We start from the raw sequence: 19,453 nt of genomic DNA, 5'->3' as shown, positions 1-19,453 counted from the left end.
ATTCTACTATTTTCTAAACCTTTTTAATAAATAATTCGGAAGTTATACTTAAATAAGAATTCGCTCTATCTAACTTATTATTTATTTAGATTTTTATTTATCGTAAAGTTTATAAAGTTCTTATAATCTATATAGACTATAACTTTATATTTAGTTCTAAATAACTATAATCTCTATTCTTAAAATACTTTAATAATTACTATTAGTTTCTTATTATAGATTTACTAATTTAATTTTGCTTTATAGAATATTTTAAAATAAAAGTAATATAAGTAAAGCTTTCCTTATTTATTTCGTTATCCTAGGACCGCTCCTATAATAAAATTTAAAATATTAGTCTCGATTTTAAAAAGTTTTTAAAAGTCTAGGATTATAATAACTAGTTCGGAGATTACTATATTCTTAACTTTAATAAATACTTCTTTATACTTAGGATCCTAAATAAAAGGAGTATTTTTTTATATTAAGTTATTAAGGGGTCTAATTATACTAATATAGTCCTTAAAAAATCGTTAATAAAAATTAACGAATCCTAAGAATCCTTATACGTCCTTAACGTTTTATAATATAGGCTAGTCCCTAATTATTTCTATTTTTAATACTTATATATAGATTTATTTTAATATAATAATATATTTAAAAAAGTTTATTTTTTATACGTAAAATTCGTACTTAAAGGGTTCGGTATATAGCTTAGCGTTTTAGAGTTTTTAAAATACTATATAAATATATTTTTTATATATTTTAAAATTAAGAGAAAAGATAAGAATATTATTAATATAAATAATAATAAAAATATCGACGTACTCCTAGAGTATATAGTTAATTATTATTTAAAAAGTTACTAGAGTATTAATAAGTCCGAAGGGTATAACGAAATACTTAAAAAGTCTTTTACGAGTTCGGAATACTATTTTTTACTTATTTCCTTCTTTAATCCGAATCTAGTTAAATACTTTTTTAAAATTTATAGTAATAAACTAATTAGTTTTATAAAATAGATTTCTAAGCTTAGTAATAAATAATAAGGGGTAGTAATTCTTTTTCGTAATTTCGTTAAGTTTTTTATAATTAATAATAAGTTTTAATTTTTTACCCTTTTTTAGTATAAAGAATAAGGGGAATCTAATAAGGGAATTTAATAATCGAATATATCCTTTTTTAAGTTTTTCGTTAATATATTTGTTAAAGTACTCTTATTTTTCTTAGTTTATTAAGTATATTAAATAGAACCTAGGTTATATCCCTTCTTTAAGCTCAATTTTTATATCTTAGTTACTATATTTTAATAATCCTATTTTTTTAAGTTCTATAAATAGTTTTATATATATCCGGTACTCTTTAAGTATAGTTTAGAATTATTACGATCCTTAATTATTAATACTAATTATAAACTTCTTAGAGCTTTTTACCGTCCTAATAAAAGCTATATATCGTATTTATTCTCGTTCTTTAGGAGTTTTTAAAAATCTATTTAAACCCTTTTTTTTAAGTTATTTAGTAACTAAATTTTCCTAAAGGACCTAGTTAGTAATTTAATTTATTTATAAATTATACTTTTATAACTACGAAATTCCTAGGATAACGTTAATATTTCCTATTTTTATAATATTATATTATAGTTATTCTTATTAGTTATTAATATATATTAAGAAGTATACGGTCTCTTAATTAATATATTTATAATTATAGTTAACTCGTTCTCCTTTTACTATTTATAATTAATATAGGTTATCTTTTTATACTTATAATAAGTTAAGTTTATTTACTATCCTTAGTAAGATATAACTTTTTTATACGCCGCTATTAATAATAACGTTTAATCCTCGTCCGTAGATATTAAAATTAATTTATAAATATACGTTATTATATTATTTAATTATATATAAGAACTTTTTTTTTATTCTCGCTTTTTATTGTTCCTTCGTAATTAGCTTTCTTAGTTTTTTAATATATATTTTTTTTATTAAATATCTTATTTACGTAGTTCTTATTATTTTTTTTAAGCCTTAGCTTTTTTAATATAATAAACTTAGTATTAGTTATACTTATAGTCTTCTTATTTTATATATTTACTATTAAGGTATTTTATAAAAAAGCTAGGGTCTAGGCCGAATATTACTTTATTACTATTATCGAAGCTTAGTAACGTCTAGCTAAGTAATTAGTTTTTTATATAAATATCTTTAATAAGCTTATTATTACGTTTTTATAAATAGAAGCGACTATTTTATTTATATACGAGGTATTAAAAGTATTTATTATTTAAGTATTCTATTTAAAACAATTCTTTATAAAAAGGGTCTTCGGGGTTAAGTAGAGAGTAATTTTTATTTATATAGGGGGTTATTATAACTTTTTTACGTTCTTTAGTTTTATAAAACTAAATAGTTTAGTTATTCTCGAACGAATAAATATACTTATATTATAGTTTATTATTATTCTCTTTAAAGCTAGTATTGTTAATACTAAATAGTACCTTATAATTAATTTCTATTTAAATACGTTATTAAGTAACGTTACGAAGTTTATTTAAATTATAAAATAATTCTATTTTATTAAAATAAAAAGAACTAGTTCTTATTTTAATATTTTTTTTTTAAAAGTTAAAGTTAATTTTTCCCTCTTTTATAATTCCGAAGTTAAGAATTAGTTTTTTAATTATTTTAATTTTATTTTTATATAAGAGGTTTTTAAGTTATTCCTTAACCTTACGAATAAATTTTTTATTACTATTTACCCTTCGTATTATATAAATAGACTTAGTTAGGATTTTATTTAGGTCGGGTTCTTTCTTAAACTTAGTAAATTATTTTTAGTTTATATAGTCTTATTATACTATGTATACGAGGCTATTTATAACTTCTTTTATATTAGGTCCTCTTTTTTTAAGCTTAAAGAGCTATTCTTTTATATTAATTAGGAATCTTTACTTAATTCGTCCTTTAAGGAAGTTAAGTATATTCTTCGTAATGGGGTCTAATTTACTTTTTTTTTTATATTTTTATAAATTTAAGAAAGTATAATAAAGTATTTAATATTATTTTTTTTAAGAGTATAGGGTCGGTAGGCAAATATCTTTTCTTTTTTTACTATTATTACTAGGGTCCTAACAAATAGTATAATATTAAATCGTCCCTTATCCTTAAGTTACTTTAAGTACTATCTTATTTATTTTTTACTATTTTAATAAGTAAGGTAATTATTATCGTAGTAAGCCGTTTATAAGAGTTACTTATAAGGGGTTTTTTTATTTATAATATTAGCTCGTTTTTTTAAAATAAGTTAGTATTAAATATACTTAGGTTATTAATAGTTTCTAATTATATATCCTAGTTTATTATAGTTATAGTACTTAAAGTCCTTTTTTTAGCGAGGTTATTCCTTTTTAATAACGCTAAGATTTATTAATCCGTTATAATACTTTATTATAGTAGTCGTTAGTTTATATTTATATTTATTATTAAGTTTAGCTCGGTTATTCTAAGTATTTTATCCTTTTTATTTAAAGCGTTGTTCGTAAAGTCGATTATTAATTTTAATAATTATATTAATATAATTATAGAGTTTATTAAGTCGGTTTTAATAAGAGAGGTTATTTTTAACTTCTTTTTTTAAGCTATAATAGAAGGTTATTATAAGTATTTTATTATTTTAATTAAGCTTAGAAATAATCTATTTAAATTTAAAAATATACTTACTAGCTAACCCTTTTTATATAAGGGTTATAAACCTTCGTTTAGTAATTCGTTCTTTATTAAGGTTATTAAAGGTTTTTTTAAGTCTTTTTTCGAACTTATTATAGTTATCGAAAATCTTTTTAATATTTTTATTTTAAATATTATATTCGTTTTTAAAATAGTTTTTTATAAAGGGTTTAAACTAGGTAAGGGTATTTTTTTTTAAAAAATAAAGCTACGTAATAAACCTTATTTACTTTAATAATAAAAAAGGTCCCGTAATAATATAAATAAGCCTTAGTTTAAATAAGGAATCCTTAAAAAGTATTTAGGGACTTATTATAAAGTTCTGGTTTAGAGTACTTAGTTCTAAGTATTAAAAGAGGTCGGGGCGCTATAAACTAAATATAAAATTACTCGTTCTTATGTTTAAATTTAAGTATTATATTATATAATTATTAAATAGTAAGTATAGCTACTTTAATAAGCTATACTATATTATTATTATTAATAGTTAATATATTCGTATTATTTAGTTAGTTTTTTAAAAAATAAACTTACTAAATAGGAGTAATTAAAATATTATAACTAGCTAGTTATAATAAATATATTAATAAAAGTTAAGGTTATAAGTACTAAATAAATAGTATTATAATTATAAATAGCTTCTCTAAAGCTATATTTATAAATCGTAAAATAAATAAGGCTTTAGTAATTAATTATAATCTTATTAAAAAGGGTTCTTAATAAAAATAGCTAAAAGCGATCGTAAGATTTAATACTAAGTTAATTATTAAAAAAGCTATAAGAAGTCTATTCTCGAGCCTAGCTTAAGTTTATACTATATATAAGTCTCGATCCTAAATATATTTTTTATAATATCTTATTTATTATTATTTAACTATTTACCGAACGGTTATCCGTCTTACTTATTTATAATCGTTCGTCTTATTTATTTACGGGCGTCCGTTCCTTATTTTATTATATAATCGTAGTTATATAACTTATTTATAGTTCTTTTATCCCGAGAGGAGTTATCCTAAGTTCGTATTTTTATATATATAATATATTATAACTACTATAAGCCTACGGGGCGGGCCCTAGTCTTAGTTATATATATTAAGTTATAATACTTTTTTATTAAATAACTTTTTTATAGCCGGCTTATAATTAAAAATTAACTAGTTAAATTAGTAAAAGGAAATACTTACGTAGTAATTACTTATTTAATTAATTAATATAATAAATAAGCTTAATAATATAATATAAAAAAGTACTACGTAATTAAAAAAAGAGATTTTTAAATATAAATATTCTTAATTAGTATAATAAAAAGCGTATAAAAATTATTAAATTAAGAGATTTATAGTATATAAAAAAGTTTATTATTATAAAGATTTTATAAGTATAACTTTAAACTTATAATTTAAATAACCTCCTCGTAGCTCCCTTAACTACCCCCTAGGTATTATTTAAAAATATAATATAAAGGACGGTTTAATAAAAAAAGAGAGGATTTAAAAATCTTAATAATATTAAGTTAAAAGTATTACGGATTTTAGAGATTAATTTAAAAAAAAAGCGGCTATTCTAAAGGGAATTAATATACCGGCGTCGCAAATTAATATACTAGCGTCGCTCTTATACTAGCGTCGCTATTTTACTTTTTAATTAGTTTAAAAAAATAGTACTTCCCTATAAAGGCGGTAAGGGTAACTATACTAATATAACTATTCTTACTATCCTCTCTAACTTAAGCTCTAATTTAAAATTTCTAAAAATAGAAATACTACTATAACCTACGTACTCGTTTAGAACTACTATATTACTTATTTAAGATTTATAAATCTTAAATTAGCTAGTAATATAAGCTTTTATAAATTTTAAATAGGTAAAGCTTCTTCTTACTATATACTTAAGATATATAAAAAGTAAATTATAGTAACGTCTACTTAACTACCTCTTTTAACGTAGTTATAATAATTTATCGTTACTATAGACTATTTCTTACTAGCTCCGTTTCTTTTAAATACTAGGCTATATTAGCTATTTACTTATATAATTCCCTATTATTCTCTCCTTACTAAGAACGCTAAACTAGCTCCTTATTTATTACTAAAATAAGCTCGATATTTAGCTTTAACTTAGCTAACTTATTTTTTTTATAAACTTAGCTAGCGTTAACTTATTCTTATTCCTAAGTAAGCGGCCTTACTTTTTATTATTTATACTTTAATTACTATAAGTAATACGGGCTTAATTAGCTAACTAGCCTTTTTTAAGTAAGGTTAGTTATAATAAAATAGGCTATACTATATTCTTTAGCTTATTATAGAGGAATATAATAATTTTAAAGTTAAGAATCTAATAATATAAATTTAAAAAAAACGTTTTTTAAAAATATTACTAAGGGTATATTTTTTATTTACTAAAAGTAGCTAAATCTAATATTTTAAAATAGATTTTATAGTAATATAGGATACTTAGCTTAATTAAAATAGTATAATTTAGATTATAAAATCCGAGGAAGTCTAAGAATAGCCTCTTATTAAATAGTATTACTTTCTTTATAAGCCGGCCTTATATCCTAATTAAAATAAGATATTTTAAAAAAAGTATTATTTAAAATTTACTTAGGTACTTAAAACGAGTATTTATATACTCTTAGCTTATAAGTACCTCGTCCTCTATATAGGCCTAGCAAAAGCGTAGCTCTTAATTACTAATTATATCCTATATAATATCGATAAGCCGATATAAGTAACTAAGATTATTTAAAAAATAAGTCTTAATATTATTATTACTTAACTTAGTACTAGAGGTAATACGAGTACTAAAGTTCTAATATTTTTAAATAAAGTAACGGGCCTATTATACTTTTAAAAGTAAGTATATTACGTAGAGGTACTAAAGGATTAGGCGTTAGTTATTAAACTTTTTATAGAGCTTAATCTAAGCTTTTTTAAAAGTATGCTTAGTCTTAGTAAAAATAATAAGCTTCTATATTATAAAAACCCTATAATATATATAAAAGGGGGGCTTATTAATAAGCGTATTAATATAGGCCTTATCCTTATTACTTAGCGTAGTTATTATTTATATTAATAACTAATATCTCTCGTTATTAGACCTACTATTATTACTACTATAGCTACGGTCCTTAACCCACTTCTACTTAGCCCTAAGCATAACGTTAAAGTTAATATAATAAATATAAAGTTATTACTAAACGTCTAGGAACTACTTATTTAGTATAGTCTTTATTTACTTATTATAGTTTATAATAATAATAATAGGGTAACGGACTAAGTATTAGTTTATAAGTTAGTAAATACTTACTAAGAGAAACCGGAAACCCTCTAATCTCTCGTTATTAATAAGGCCGAACGCGGTATTATAAATAGATTTAAAATAAGTCTACTTAATAATTTAGAAAAGAGGGAGCTTAAAGCGATTAGTATTATAAGTATTATTAAAACTAATTACCTTAAGGAATCGCTTCTATATTTAAAAATAATAAAAAAAAGTCTAAATAAGGCTAATAAAGTAGTTTAGCTCGTTATTTACTTATTTTACTATATATAAAATATCTCGCTTATTAAATAGCTTAATTAATACTATAATTAGTAAGTATCTAACTAGTTTTTCTTAGTTTATACGAGCCCTAGCGTTATAAATATCTTATTACGTAAATAAGGACTCTAAAAACTACTCTTAAATAATAATACGTATATTACGAGCCTAAATCCTAACTCGTTAGTTTATAATTTTAATAATATCCTTAACTACTTTAATAAGCTTATAATATAAAAAGTATATAAAGGCTTTAAAGTTAGGGCTATAATTATACTATTTATATTAGGGGTCTAAATAATAACGTAATAGCTACTTATTCTTTTCTTAAGCCTTAGTAATAACTTATTATTTATAACCGTATTTATAAAACTTATATTATTAAATATTAGCGCTTTATATAGGCTTAGGCTCGTTAAACTGATTATATTAAAAAGTATATTAAATAATTCGGCCTCGAGCTTTATACTTATTTTACTTTATAATACTAAATTTATTAGCTTTTATAAAGTTATTAACTTAGTTAAAAAAAGTATTATAAGTTTATTTTAAATCGTTAAGAATCGGTAGGTTCGGGATTTTAGTTATAAAAAGAGAGGAGGATTAGTTATTTAGAGTATAATAAGAGGTTATAATTTAAAAAGACGCTTCGTTTTAAATAAAAAATAGCTATAGGGGTAAATAAGGTAGTAAGTTAACTTAGGGACCCTATATTTATTATTATTAACGGATATATTTTTATTATTAAAATAGTATTATTATTAGTTATTAATTAGTCTTAATAACTTATTTAATAAGCTAAAAAGTATTACTAAACTACTTTATTATAAAATAAGAAAGTTATTAGGACTATTCATTAGGGAGAGAGGGGTTATATTTTAAAAAAAGTTATAAAAGAGTAGTCCGCTAGGTTTTTATTATTCCTTTAGGAAAATAGTAAGTAAAATATAATATAAGCTCTATATTAAAATAATCGTTTATAAGAGGTTACGTATTTTATAATATACTAATTAAGAGCTTAGTAATAAAATTACGCTACTTTTTAAAATTACTAATTTTATAAAATTAGCTAATACTAGGGTAGCTACTTTTTAAAAAGGGAGATAATAATAATTAACTAAATAATAATAAGAGGCCGTAATTAATTAATAGTCGTTCTTATAAAAGGGGAAGTTTTTTAATAAGGGTATTATTTTAAAATTAGCCTTAAGGAACGTCTTTAACTCTAATTATAAAAGCTATTATAAATAAATACTATAAGTTAAATTTCGAGGCTTAATAATATAACCTAAGTATAAAAGGAGTAAAGGAATAAAGGCTTAGGATACTTTATAAGTATTTAGTAAAATCTAACTATACTAATAAATTTTTTTTAGACTAATTAAAAAATAGAATAGCGACGCTAGTATAAGAGCGACGCTAGTATATTAATTTATAACGCCGGTATATTAATTCCTATTCTAAAATAGTCTTATAACTTCTTAATAAAGTTATTATTAACTTAAAAAAAGGCTAAAAAAATAAAGATCTAAAGAAAAAATAAAAAAACCCCTCTAGAGGGCTACTAAAAGGCTTCTTTTTATATTAACTCTTAATATAAAATTACTAATTTTAAAAAATTAACTAAATAATAAAAAGGATCGTTAATAAATAATAATTACTTAATTATAATTAAATTATAAAAAAAACTACTTAAAAAATATAAAATAAAATACTAAGAGGCTATAAAAAACGAGATTTTTAAAATATCTAACCTTACTGCGTATAAGTAATAAATAAGCATTTTTAATAAGTCCTTAAAATTTACGATTTTATAAAAAAGAGGGCTTAACTTCGTTAACTATACCTAATAGCTTATACGGTTTTTAATAACTTATATAGCTCCTTTACGAGCCGCTTAGTACTTATTTTTAACTATTTTTATAAAATATTACCTTAAAAAAAGTAAGTTAAAAAAAGAAGCTATTTAGAAATTATAAAAAATACGAGGCTTAGGAAGCTAAAAACATATAAAATAATAGAAATTAGTAACTAATAAAAATCTTAAGACTAATTACTATATCGTCCTATAGTAATATAAACGCCTACTACTACTATTAAAAAAAAGAATTACTAAAACTTACCTTTTTATATTAAATAAAAAGGAGGATTTTAATAAGTATAATAGCTAGTAATTTAAAAAAGTAATAATAATTACTAAAAATAATAAAAACGAGAGTAATAATAAAATAATAAAAAAAGCGGGAATTTCTTAAACCTTAATAAATTTATTAAATAGTAAAAATACGGATTTATTATAACTAGTACGTAGATTAAATATATTTTTATTAAAATTAAATATACTAACGATTATTAATACGAGTATAAGCTAGAGTATAACCCTTAGTAAGTTAAAGTAAAAAAAAAAAGGATAAAACCCGATCTTAAATAGAATCCTAATCTTTTATAAATAAATAAATATTAACCCGGACTATTAAAAAACGTAAATATATAAAATCGCGGATTAACTTAATAATAAGTAAATTAATACGGTATTAATCTATTTAACTAAGGTTTATAAAAAAAAGGGGCTATAGGAATAACCTCTATTTTATAAAATTATAAATAACCTTAGTTACTAATTAAATAAATAGTTTATAAGCGTAAGCTTAAGAATTATAAAAATAGTTAATAGATTTTTTTATAAACGAGGGGTATTATTAACGTAATTATAGTTACGAGAACTATATAAAATCTTAATAATAACGATTATAAAAAAGGAATTCGTATTATAAAACTAAGTATAAGTTAATAGGGCGTATAATTACTTTAATAAATTTAAAAAAAAGGTAAACGACGCAGATTTTCTTTTTATAATTATTAATAGTAATTTATTATTATAAAAGGATATATAAAAGTAAAATATAATATTAGAAGTACGATAATTAATGATTCTATTTATTTCGATCTATAGCTCGTTATTATTATTAATACGAAATTTAGTATTAATTAATTAATAAAAAAGGAAGTAAACGACCCGAAGTTATTAATAATACGTAGCTACGTAGGGATTATATATAAATATTAAAAATATAGTAATAAATACGAAGTAATTTATTAACTTTAAAAAGATCTTTTTAAAAAAGAAATTATATTTTAAAGGGAAATATAAGGTCTTATAAAAAACCTTAACGATATTTTATAATTACTATAAAAAGGTCGGGATTAGAGAATATTAGTACTATTTAGTAATTAATATTATATTCATAAATAAAGCTTCTAATTATTATTATAAAATAGTACGTAATCTCGATTAAAACGACTTTTTTAGTATTATTAATATAATTTAAAGCCGTTTTAAAACTTATAATAAGAACTTAGAGCTCTTATTTAAGCTATAAGCGATTTTTTTTATATTTATAATTAGGGTAATAGAGGGTAAATTGCGAGTAAAAATCCTTAAAAAGCTTATTAATCGAATTAATAAGCTAATAAAAACCTAACTAAATAAGGGAATTAATAAATAAAAAATCGGATATTTTTATACCGTAGTTTAGTATATACTAAAAATAAAAATAACCTTATACTAAGTACTTAAAAACTACGAGACGCTCTACTTAAAATTAAGATCTAGTTTTAATATTAAAATAAAAATATTATACTAAATATATTTCTAAGTATATAACGGCCCTTATTAATAATATTAAGTCGATCGAATGTATAATAAAAAAAAAAAAGAGGCTAAATATAATAATCGTTAATAAAAAGGCCTAGATTTATTAAATAAGCTAAGATTTAATTCGTAAATAAAATAATAAAAAAAGCAATATTATATTTATAAAAAGGATAGATATTAGTTAAGTAACTATTTTAAAAAAGAGCGTATTAAATTATATAAATAATATAAAAAATCGAGAGTAATAAATAGTAAAATTAGCCCTTATTAGTTTAACTAATTCTTTATTATATATAAAAGTAGATTTAGGGGTACGGAACTTAGTAATAATAACTAAAATAGCGGCCTAAAGTATCCGCTCCTTATAAAAAATTCGGAAAATAAAAAAAATCTTACCTCTTATATTAACGAATTAGATTATAACGAAATGAATAATATTAACTACTCTTTTTTTATCCCGTTAGTTTTTAAAGGATATACGAGGCTAAATAAATAAAAAGTAGTAAAAGCTCTTAATAAGTAAGTTTTTATTTATAAATAGTAAAAAAAGGTCCTTTAGATAATAAATACGGAGGTAGTTAAAAAAGTAAATTTAATAGGGCTAAAGTCTATTTTCTTAATATTTAAAGCGAAGATATTATTTCTCTTAATATTTAAAAAAAAAAAAAATAATAAATAAATTTAGGGGTAGCTAGAGGGGTCTTTTTTATACTACTTAGATTATTTAAATACTAAGCTTATATAAGTATTTTATATAAGCGAAAAGTACGGCCTAGATAATTTTTATAAAATTATTTTAAATACTAGGGTATTATAATAGTTAATAAGAGGAAAAGAGTAATTCTAAGCGCTATAAAAAATTATATTAATAACGCTTAATATGTTAATAGCGGGTATTACGAAAATTAGCTTCGGTCTAAGTAAAAAAATCGTTACCCTAAGTATAGTAAAAATAAAAACGCACTTTAAAATAATAACTTTTTATATTTTACTTATTAATACCCTATTTTTCCTATACCTAAAAAACATAGATTAACTAAGTATTATATTCGATAATATAAAAAATAGAATCTCTAATAATAAGTATTTCGAAATAGTTAAACGACGATAGGGGTATACGTTTATAAAGCTTATTAATAATACGAAATTAATTAACTACTTAATAAAAAATAAGCTTAAGTAACTATACTAAAGATTTAGGTACCCTTTAGTTACGAGTATTACAACCTAATATATATAACTAAGACTAGGGCCCGCCCCATAAGCTTATAATAACTATAATATACTATATATATAAAAATACGGGAATATAAAGTAACTCTTATAAAATAAAAGAACTATAAATAAGTTATATATAAATAAAAAGTAATAATTACGTAATAAAATAATTACTATAATTACTTTAAATAATCGCTTATTAATATTTACTAAGTAATTACTTAATAAATAAAAATAATTATTAATAAAAAATATATTTATAAATAGACTTATATATAGTATAAATTTAAACTAAGTTTAAAAATAGACTTTTTATAACTTTTTTAATAATTAACTTAATATTAAATCTTACGATCGTTTTTAGTTATTTTTATTAAAAACCTTTTTTAATAAGCTTATAATTAATTACTAAAGCCTTATTTATTTTACGACTTATAAATATAGCTTTAAAAAAGCTATTTATAATTACGATACTATTTACTTAGTACTCGTAGCTTTAACTTTTATTAATATATTTATTATAACTAGCTAGTTATAATATTTTAATTATTCTTATTTAATAAAGTTTATTTTTTAAAAAACTAACTAAATAATATAAATATATTAATTATTAATAATAATAATACGGCATAATTTATTAAAATAGTTATACTTATTATTTAATAATTATATAATATAATATTTAAACTTAAAAATAAGAATAAGTAATTTTATACTTAGCTTATAGCGCCCCGACCTTTTTTAATATTTAGAACTAAGTATTTTAAATTAGAACTTTATAATAGGTCCCTAAATACTTTTTAAAGATTTTTTACTTAAACTAGGGCCTACTTATGCTATTATAGGACCTTTTTTAGTATTAAAATAAATAAAATCTATTATATAGCTTTATTTTTTAAAAAAAATATACTTATTTAGTTCGAACTTTTTATAAAAAACTATTTTAAAAACGAACGTAATATTTAGAATAAAAATACTAAGAAAATCTTCGATAATTATAACGAGTTTAAAAAAAAACTTAAAAAAACCTTTAATAACTTTAATAAAGAACGAATTACTAAATAGAGGCTTATAACCCTTATATAAAAAGGGTTAGTTAATAAATATATTTCTAAATTTAAATAGATTATTTCTAAACTTAATTAAAATAATAAAGTATTTATAATAACTTTTTATTACGGTTTAAAAAAAGAAGTTAAGGATAACCTTTTTCGTTAGGACCGACTTAATAAACTTTATAATTATATTAATATAATAGTTAAGATTAATAATTAACTTTATAAACAATACCTTAAATAAAAAAGATAAAATACTTAAAATAACCGAGCTAAATTTAATAATAAACGTAAGTATAGATTAATAACTATTATAATAAAGTATTATAGCGGACTAATAAATCTTAGTATTATTAAAAAAGAATAACTTTATTAAAAAAAGGACTTTAAGTACTATAACTACGATAAACTAGGATATATAGCTAGAGATTATTAATAACCTAAGCATATTTAATACTAACTTATTTTAAAAAAACGAGCTAATATTATAAATAAAAAAACCCCCTATAAATAACTTTTATAAACAGCTTATTATAATAATAATTATCTTACTTATTAAAATAATAAGGAATAAATAGGATAGTACTTAAAATAACTTAAGAATAAGGGATAATTTAATATTATATTATCCGTTAAGACCTTAATAATAATAATAAAAAAAGAAAAGATATTTATTTATTAACCCTATACTCTTAAAGAAAATAATATTAAATATATTATTACGCTCTTTTAAATTTATAAAAATATAAAAAAAAAAGCTAAGATAGACCTTATTATAAAAGATATACTTTATTTTTTTAAAAAACAAATTAAATAAAAACACTAAGCTAATATAAAAGAATAGCTCTTTAAATTTAAAAAAAAAGAACTTAATATTAAAAAAATTATAAATAGCCTCGTTTATATAATATAATAAAACTAAATAAACTAAAAATAATTTACTAAGTTTAAAAAAGGACTCGATTTAAATAAAATCCTAACTAAGTCTATTTATATAATACGAAAGGTAAATAGTAATAAAAAATTTATTTATAAAATTAAAAAATAACTCGAAGACCTCTCGTATAAAAATAAGATTAAAATAATTAAAAAACTAACTCTTAATTTCGGAATTATAAAAGAGGGAAAAATTAATTTTAATTTTTAAAAAAAAAATATTAAAGTAAGAACTAGTTCCTTTTATTTTAATAAAATAAAATTACTTTATAATTTAAATAAACCTCGTAATATTACTTAATAACGTACTTAAATAGAGATTAATTATAAAGTACTACTTAGCGTTAATAATACTATTTTTAAAGAAAATAATAACGAACTATAATATAAGTATATTTATCCGTTTGAAAATAACTAAACTATTTAGTTTTATAGAACTAAAGAACGTAAAAAGGTTATAATAACCCCTTATATAAATAAAAATTACTTTCTACTCGACCCTAAAGACCCCTTTTATAAAGAATTATTTTAAATAAAATACTTAAATAATAAATACTTTTAATACTTTATATATAAATAAAATAGTCGCTTCTATTTATAAAAACGTAATAATAAGCTTATTAAGAATATTTATATAAAAAATTAACTACCTAACTAGACGCTACTAAGCTTTAATAATAGTAATAAAATAATATTTAGCCTAAACCCTAGCTTTTTTATAAAATACTTTAATAATAAATATATAAAATAAAAAGATTATAAATACGACTAATACTAAGTTTATTATATTAAAAAAGCTAAGACTTAAAGAAAATAATAAAAACTATATAAATAAGGTACTTAATAAAAAAAACGTATATTAAAAAATTAAAAAAGCTAATTATAAAAAAATAATAAAAGGCGAGAATAAAAGAAAAGTTTCTATATATAACTAAATAATATAACGACGTATACTTACGAATTAACTTTAATATTTATAGACGAGGATTAAATATTATTATTAATAATAATATATAAAAAAGTTATATTTTACTAAGGATAATAAATAAACTTAACTTATTATAAATATAAAAAGATAATTTATATTAATTATAAATAGTAAAAAGAGAACGAGTTAATTATAATTATAAATATATTAATTAAGAGACTATATACCTCTTAATATATATTAATAATTAATAAAAATAATTATAATATAATATTATAAAAATAGGAAATATTAACGTTATCCTAGGAATCTCGTAATTATAAAAGTATAACTTATAAATAAATTAAATTACTAGCTAGGTCCTTTAAGAAAATCTAGTTATTAAATAATTTAAAAAGGAGGGTTTAAACGGATTTTTAAAAACTTTTAAAAAACGAGAATAAATACGATATATAGCTTTTATTAAGATAGTAAAAAGCTTTAAAAAGTTTATAACTAATACTAACGATTAGAAATTATAATAACTCTAAATTATATTTAAAAAATACTAAATATATATAAAACTATTTATAAAACTTAAAAAAATAAGATTATTAAAATATAATAATTAAGATATAGAAATTAAGCTTAAAAAAAGGATATAACCCGGGTTCTATTTAATACACTTAATAAATTAAGAAAAATAGGAGTACTTTAATAAATATATTAATAAAAAACTCGAGAAAGGATATATTTAACTATTAAATTCTCTTATTAAATTCCCTTTATTTTTTATATTAAAAAAGGGTAAAAAATTAAAACTTATTATCGATTATAAAAGACTTAACGAAATTATAAAAAAAAGTTATTACCTCTTATTACTTATTACTAAGCTAAGAGATCTATTTTATAGAGCTAACTAGTTTATTATTATAAATTTTAAAAAAGTATTTAATTAAATTCGGATTAAAAAAAAAATAAGTAAAAAATAGTATTCTGAACTTATAAAGGACTCTTTAAGTATTTTATTATACCCTTCAGACTTATTAATACTTTAATAACTTTTTAAATAATAATTAACTACGTATTCTAAGAATACGTTAATATTTTTATTATTATTTATATTAATAATATTCTTATCTTTTCCTCTAACTTTAAAATATATAAAAAATATATTTATATAATATTTTAAAAGCTCTAAAATACTAAGCTATATACTAAACTCTCTAAGTACGAATTTTATATATAAAAAGTAGACTTTTTTAAATATATTATTATACTAAGATAAATATATATATAAGTATTAAAAATAAAAGTAGTTAGGGACTAGCTTATACTATAGAACGTTAAAAACGTATAAGGATTTTTAGGATTTATTAATTTTTATTAATAGTTTTTTAAGGATTATACTAATATAATTAGACCCCTTAATAATTTAATATAAAAGGATACCCCTTTTATTTAAGATCTTAAGTATAAAAAAGTATTTATTAAAGTTAAGAATATAATTATTTCTAAACTAATTATTATAATTTTAAACCCTTAAAAACTTTTTAAAATCGAGACTAATACTTTAAACTTTATTATAAGAGCGGTTTTAAAATAATAAAATAAATAAAAAAAGCTTTACTTATATTACTTTTACTCTAAAGTATTTTATAAAATAGAATTAAATTAGTAAATTTATAATAAGGAACTAATAATAATTATTAAAGTATTTTAAAAATAAAGATTATAGTTATTTAGAACTAAATACGAAGTTATAGTTTATATAGATTATAAAAACTTCGTAAACTTTATAATAAATAAGAATCTAAATAAATAATAAGTTAAATAGAGCGAATTCTTATTTAAGTATAATTTTTAAATTATTTATTAAAAAGGTTTAGAAAATAGTAAAATAGACGCTCTTAATAAAAAACCTAATTACGAAGTCGCGGTCCTTAAAAAAATATAAGTTATTTTTAAATAAGAAAAAAATAATAGCCTTATATTAATTACGAAGCTCTTTATAATAATTAAAAAGATTAATACTAGCTTAATTAAAAAAATAACCCCTAAGCTTATTATAAAAATTTATAATATACTAATATATAGTTACTAAGGAATTATTAAAATATAGAAACGGATTTACTAATATTATAATAAATCCGCTATATATACTAAAATTATAAAAGTAATTAAAGATTCTGTAACTTATAAAAAAAGTAAAAATAGCCTATATAAACCTTATAATAAGCTATAATTATTATAATTATTAATAAAAGTATAATAATTAATTATATAAGACTTTATTATTAAACTATTAAAGTCTAAAGAACTATTTATTAAAATATAGTATAATAATATTTTAGTTATAATTAATTAACTTACTAAGTTTATATATTTTATTCCCTATAAGGAATTAAGTACTATAAAAAACCTAGTATATATATTTATTAAAGTTATATTTTTAAACTATAGTTTACTAAAAGAAATTATTTTTAATAAAGATAAGCTATTTATTTTAAAGTTTTAGAAATCCCTAATTTTATAACTTAGTATAAATTATAAACTATTAATATTATTTTATTTATAAACTAATAAATAAATAGAAAGGATTAACTAGATCCTTAAGATATACTTTTATTATTATATAAACTATAACTAGGATAATTAAATAGTATTTTTATTAATAACTTAGTTTATATATAATAATATAGTTAGTAAAAATATAAAAGAATTTCCGTTTTACCTTAATTATAAATTTTAATTAATAGCGTATAGAGAAGTATAATAAGGACTATAAACTATAAAAGCTATAATAAATATAAATAAACTTAAAGAGATTTATAAGTAAGCCTTATTAAACCTCGAGTTTATATAATAATATATAAAAAAAAACGTAGATAAATTAAGTATTAAAGGACTATTTTTAAAAAAGGGGGATAGTACTTATCTTTTTTATTATAATATTAAAATAAAATAACTAAGTAATAAATTAGATTATAAAAAACTTAAACTTTTTAAAATTATTAAAAAAGTCTTATTAATTAATTATAAATTAAGATTACTAAATACGATACGATACTATCCCGTTTTTTATATTTTATTACTTAAACTTATATTAAGAGGTTTATATATAAAGAATTATATTATTATTAAACTAAACTAATTAGAGTACGAAGTTAAACGAATTATTAATTATAGAATTAGGAATAAAATACGGGAATTTCTAATTAAATAAAAAAACTATAAATATAAAAAAAATATATAAGAACTTATTATAAACTTTTAGAACTCTTAGGAATTTTTTTTAAAATACTAAAATTAAAATTAAAACTAAAACTCTTAGTTATTATAATATCTTAGTTAATTATTCTAAAAGTATTACTAAACTATACCTCTCGTATAATAACTAACTTATCCTTATTAATAATATTAAAAAGATTAGGAATTGCTTTTTCTTTTTTAAATACTATTCTTTTTTTTTTAAAAAAAACGATTTAATTTTAATAAAGACTAATTTATTTTAGCTTACGTATAATATAAAGCTTTTACTTATTTTTTAAAAAAAAGCTCTTTTATTTCTTTTTTACGTTCTAACTTATTAATTTTAAATAAAAAACGATTTATTATAAATATAATTAGTATAAAAAATACTAATAAAAAAAAAAGAAACTTATAATTATATATAGTACTAGTAGTCGTATTATAAAAACGACTACGACGTATATACTTATAATACCTTAATTTACTTTCTAATATTTTATATTTTCGCCCTAATAAACGATAAAATAAGTAAAGTATTATAATTTTAAATCCTCGCTCTTTAATTTTAAAAATAAGTTTTAATTAATAATAAGTTAAAGATCTAGTAAATATTTTAATATTTTTAGAAAAATTATTTAACGAGCCTTAACCTAAGCTATAATAACTTATTTATAAGTTTATAAAAATAAAACTTTTAAAAAAGAGACTTAATATTATAACTTAATATATATAACTAAGACTAGGGCCCGCCCTATAAGCTTATAATAGTTATAATATATTATATATATAAAAATACGGGAATATAGGGCGACTTTTATAAAATAAAAAAACTATAAATAAGTTATATATAAATAAAAAATAGTAATTACGTAATAAAGTAATTATTATAATTACTCTAAATAATCGCTTATTAATATTTATTAAGTAATTACTTAATAAATAAGAGTAATTATTAATAAAAAATATATTTATAAATAGATTTATATATAATATAAACTTAAGCTAAGCTTAAAAATAGACTTTTTATAGTTTTTTTAATAATTAACTTAGTATTAGATCTTATAATCGCTTTTAGCTATTTTTATTAAGAACCCCTTTTAATAAGCCTATAATTAATTACCGAAGCCTTATTTATTTTACGACTTATAAATATAGCTTTAAAAAAGCTATTTACGAT

At 19.2% G+C, this 19,453-nt stretch overlaps 1 protein-coding gene across 1 annotated transcript; it reads left to right on the top strand.

The window, feature by feature from the left end:
* Window positions 1–17,392: 17,392 nt before the first annotated feature.
* On the top strand, window positions 17,393–17,542 carry CABS01_07060 (uncharacterized protein; the record flags this gene model as incomplete). Its single annotated transcript, XM_060540424.1, has 1 exon — window positions 17,393–17,542. A coding segment is annotated over one exon (150 nt), but the record flags the coding sequence as incomplete, so codon positions are not given.
* Window positions 17,543–19,453: the final 1,911 nt, after the last annotated feature.

The sequence above is a fragment of the Colletotrichum abscissum genome (genome assembly GCF_030869225.1).
Source record: "Colletotrichum abscissum strain IMI 504890 chromosome Unknown Scaffold_15.1, whole genome shotgun sequence".
Classification (NCBI taxonomy): domain Eukaryota; kingdom Fungi; phylum Ascomycota; class Sordariomycetes; order Glomerellales; family Glomerellaceae; genus Colletotrichum; species Colletotrichum abscissum.
This window is presented reverse-complemented; position numbering and strand designations above follow the sequence as displayed.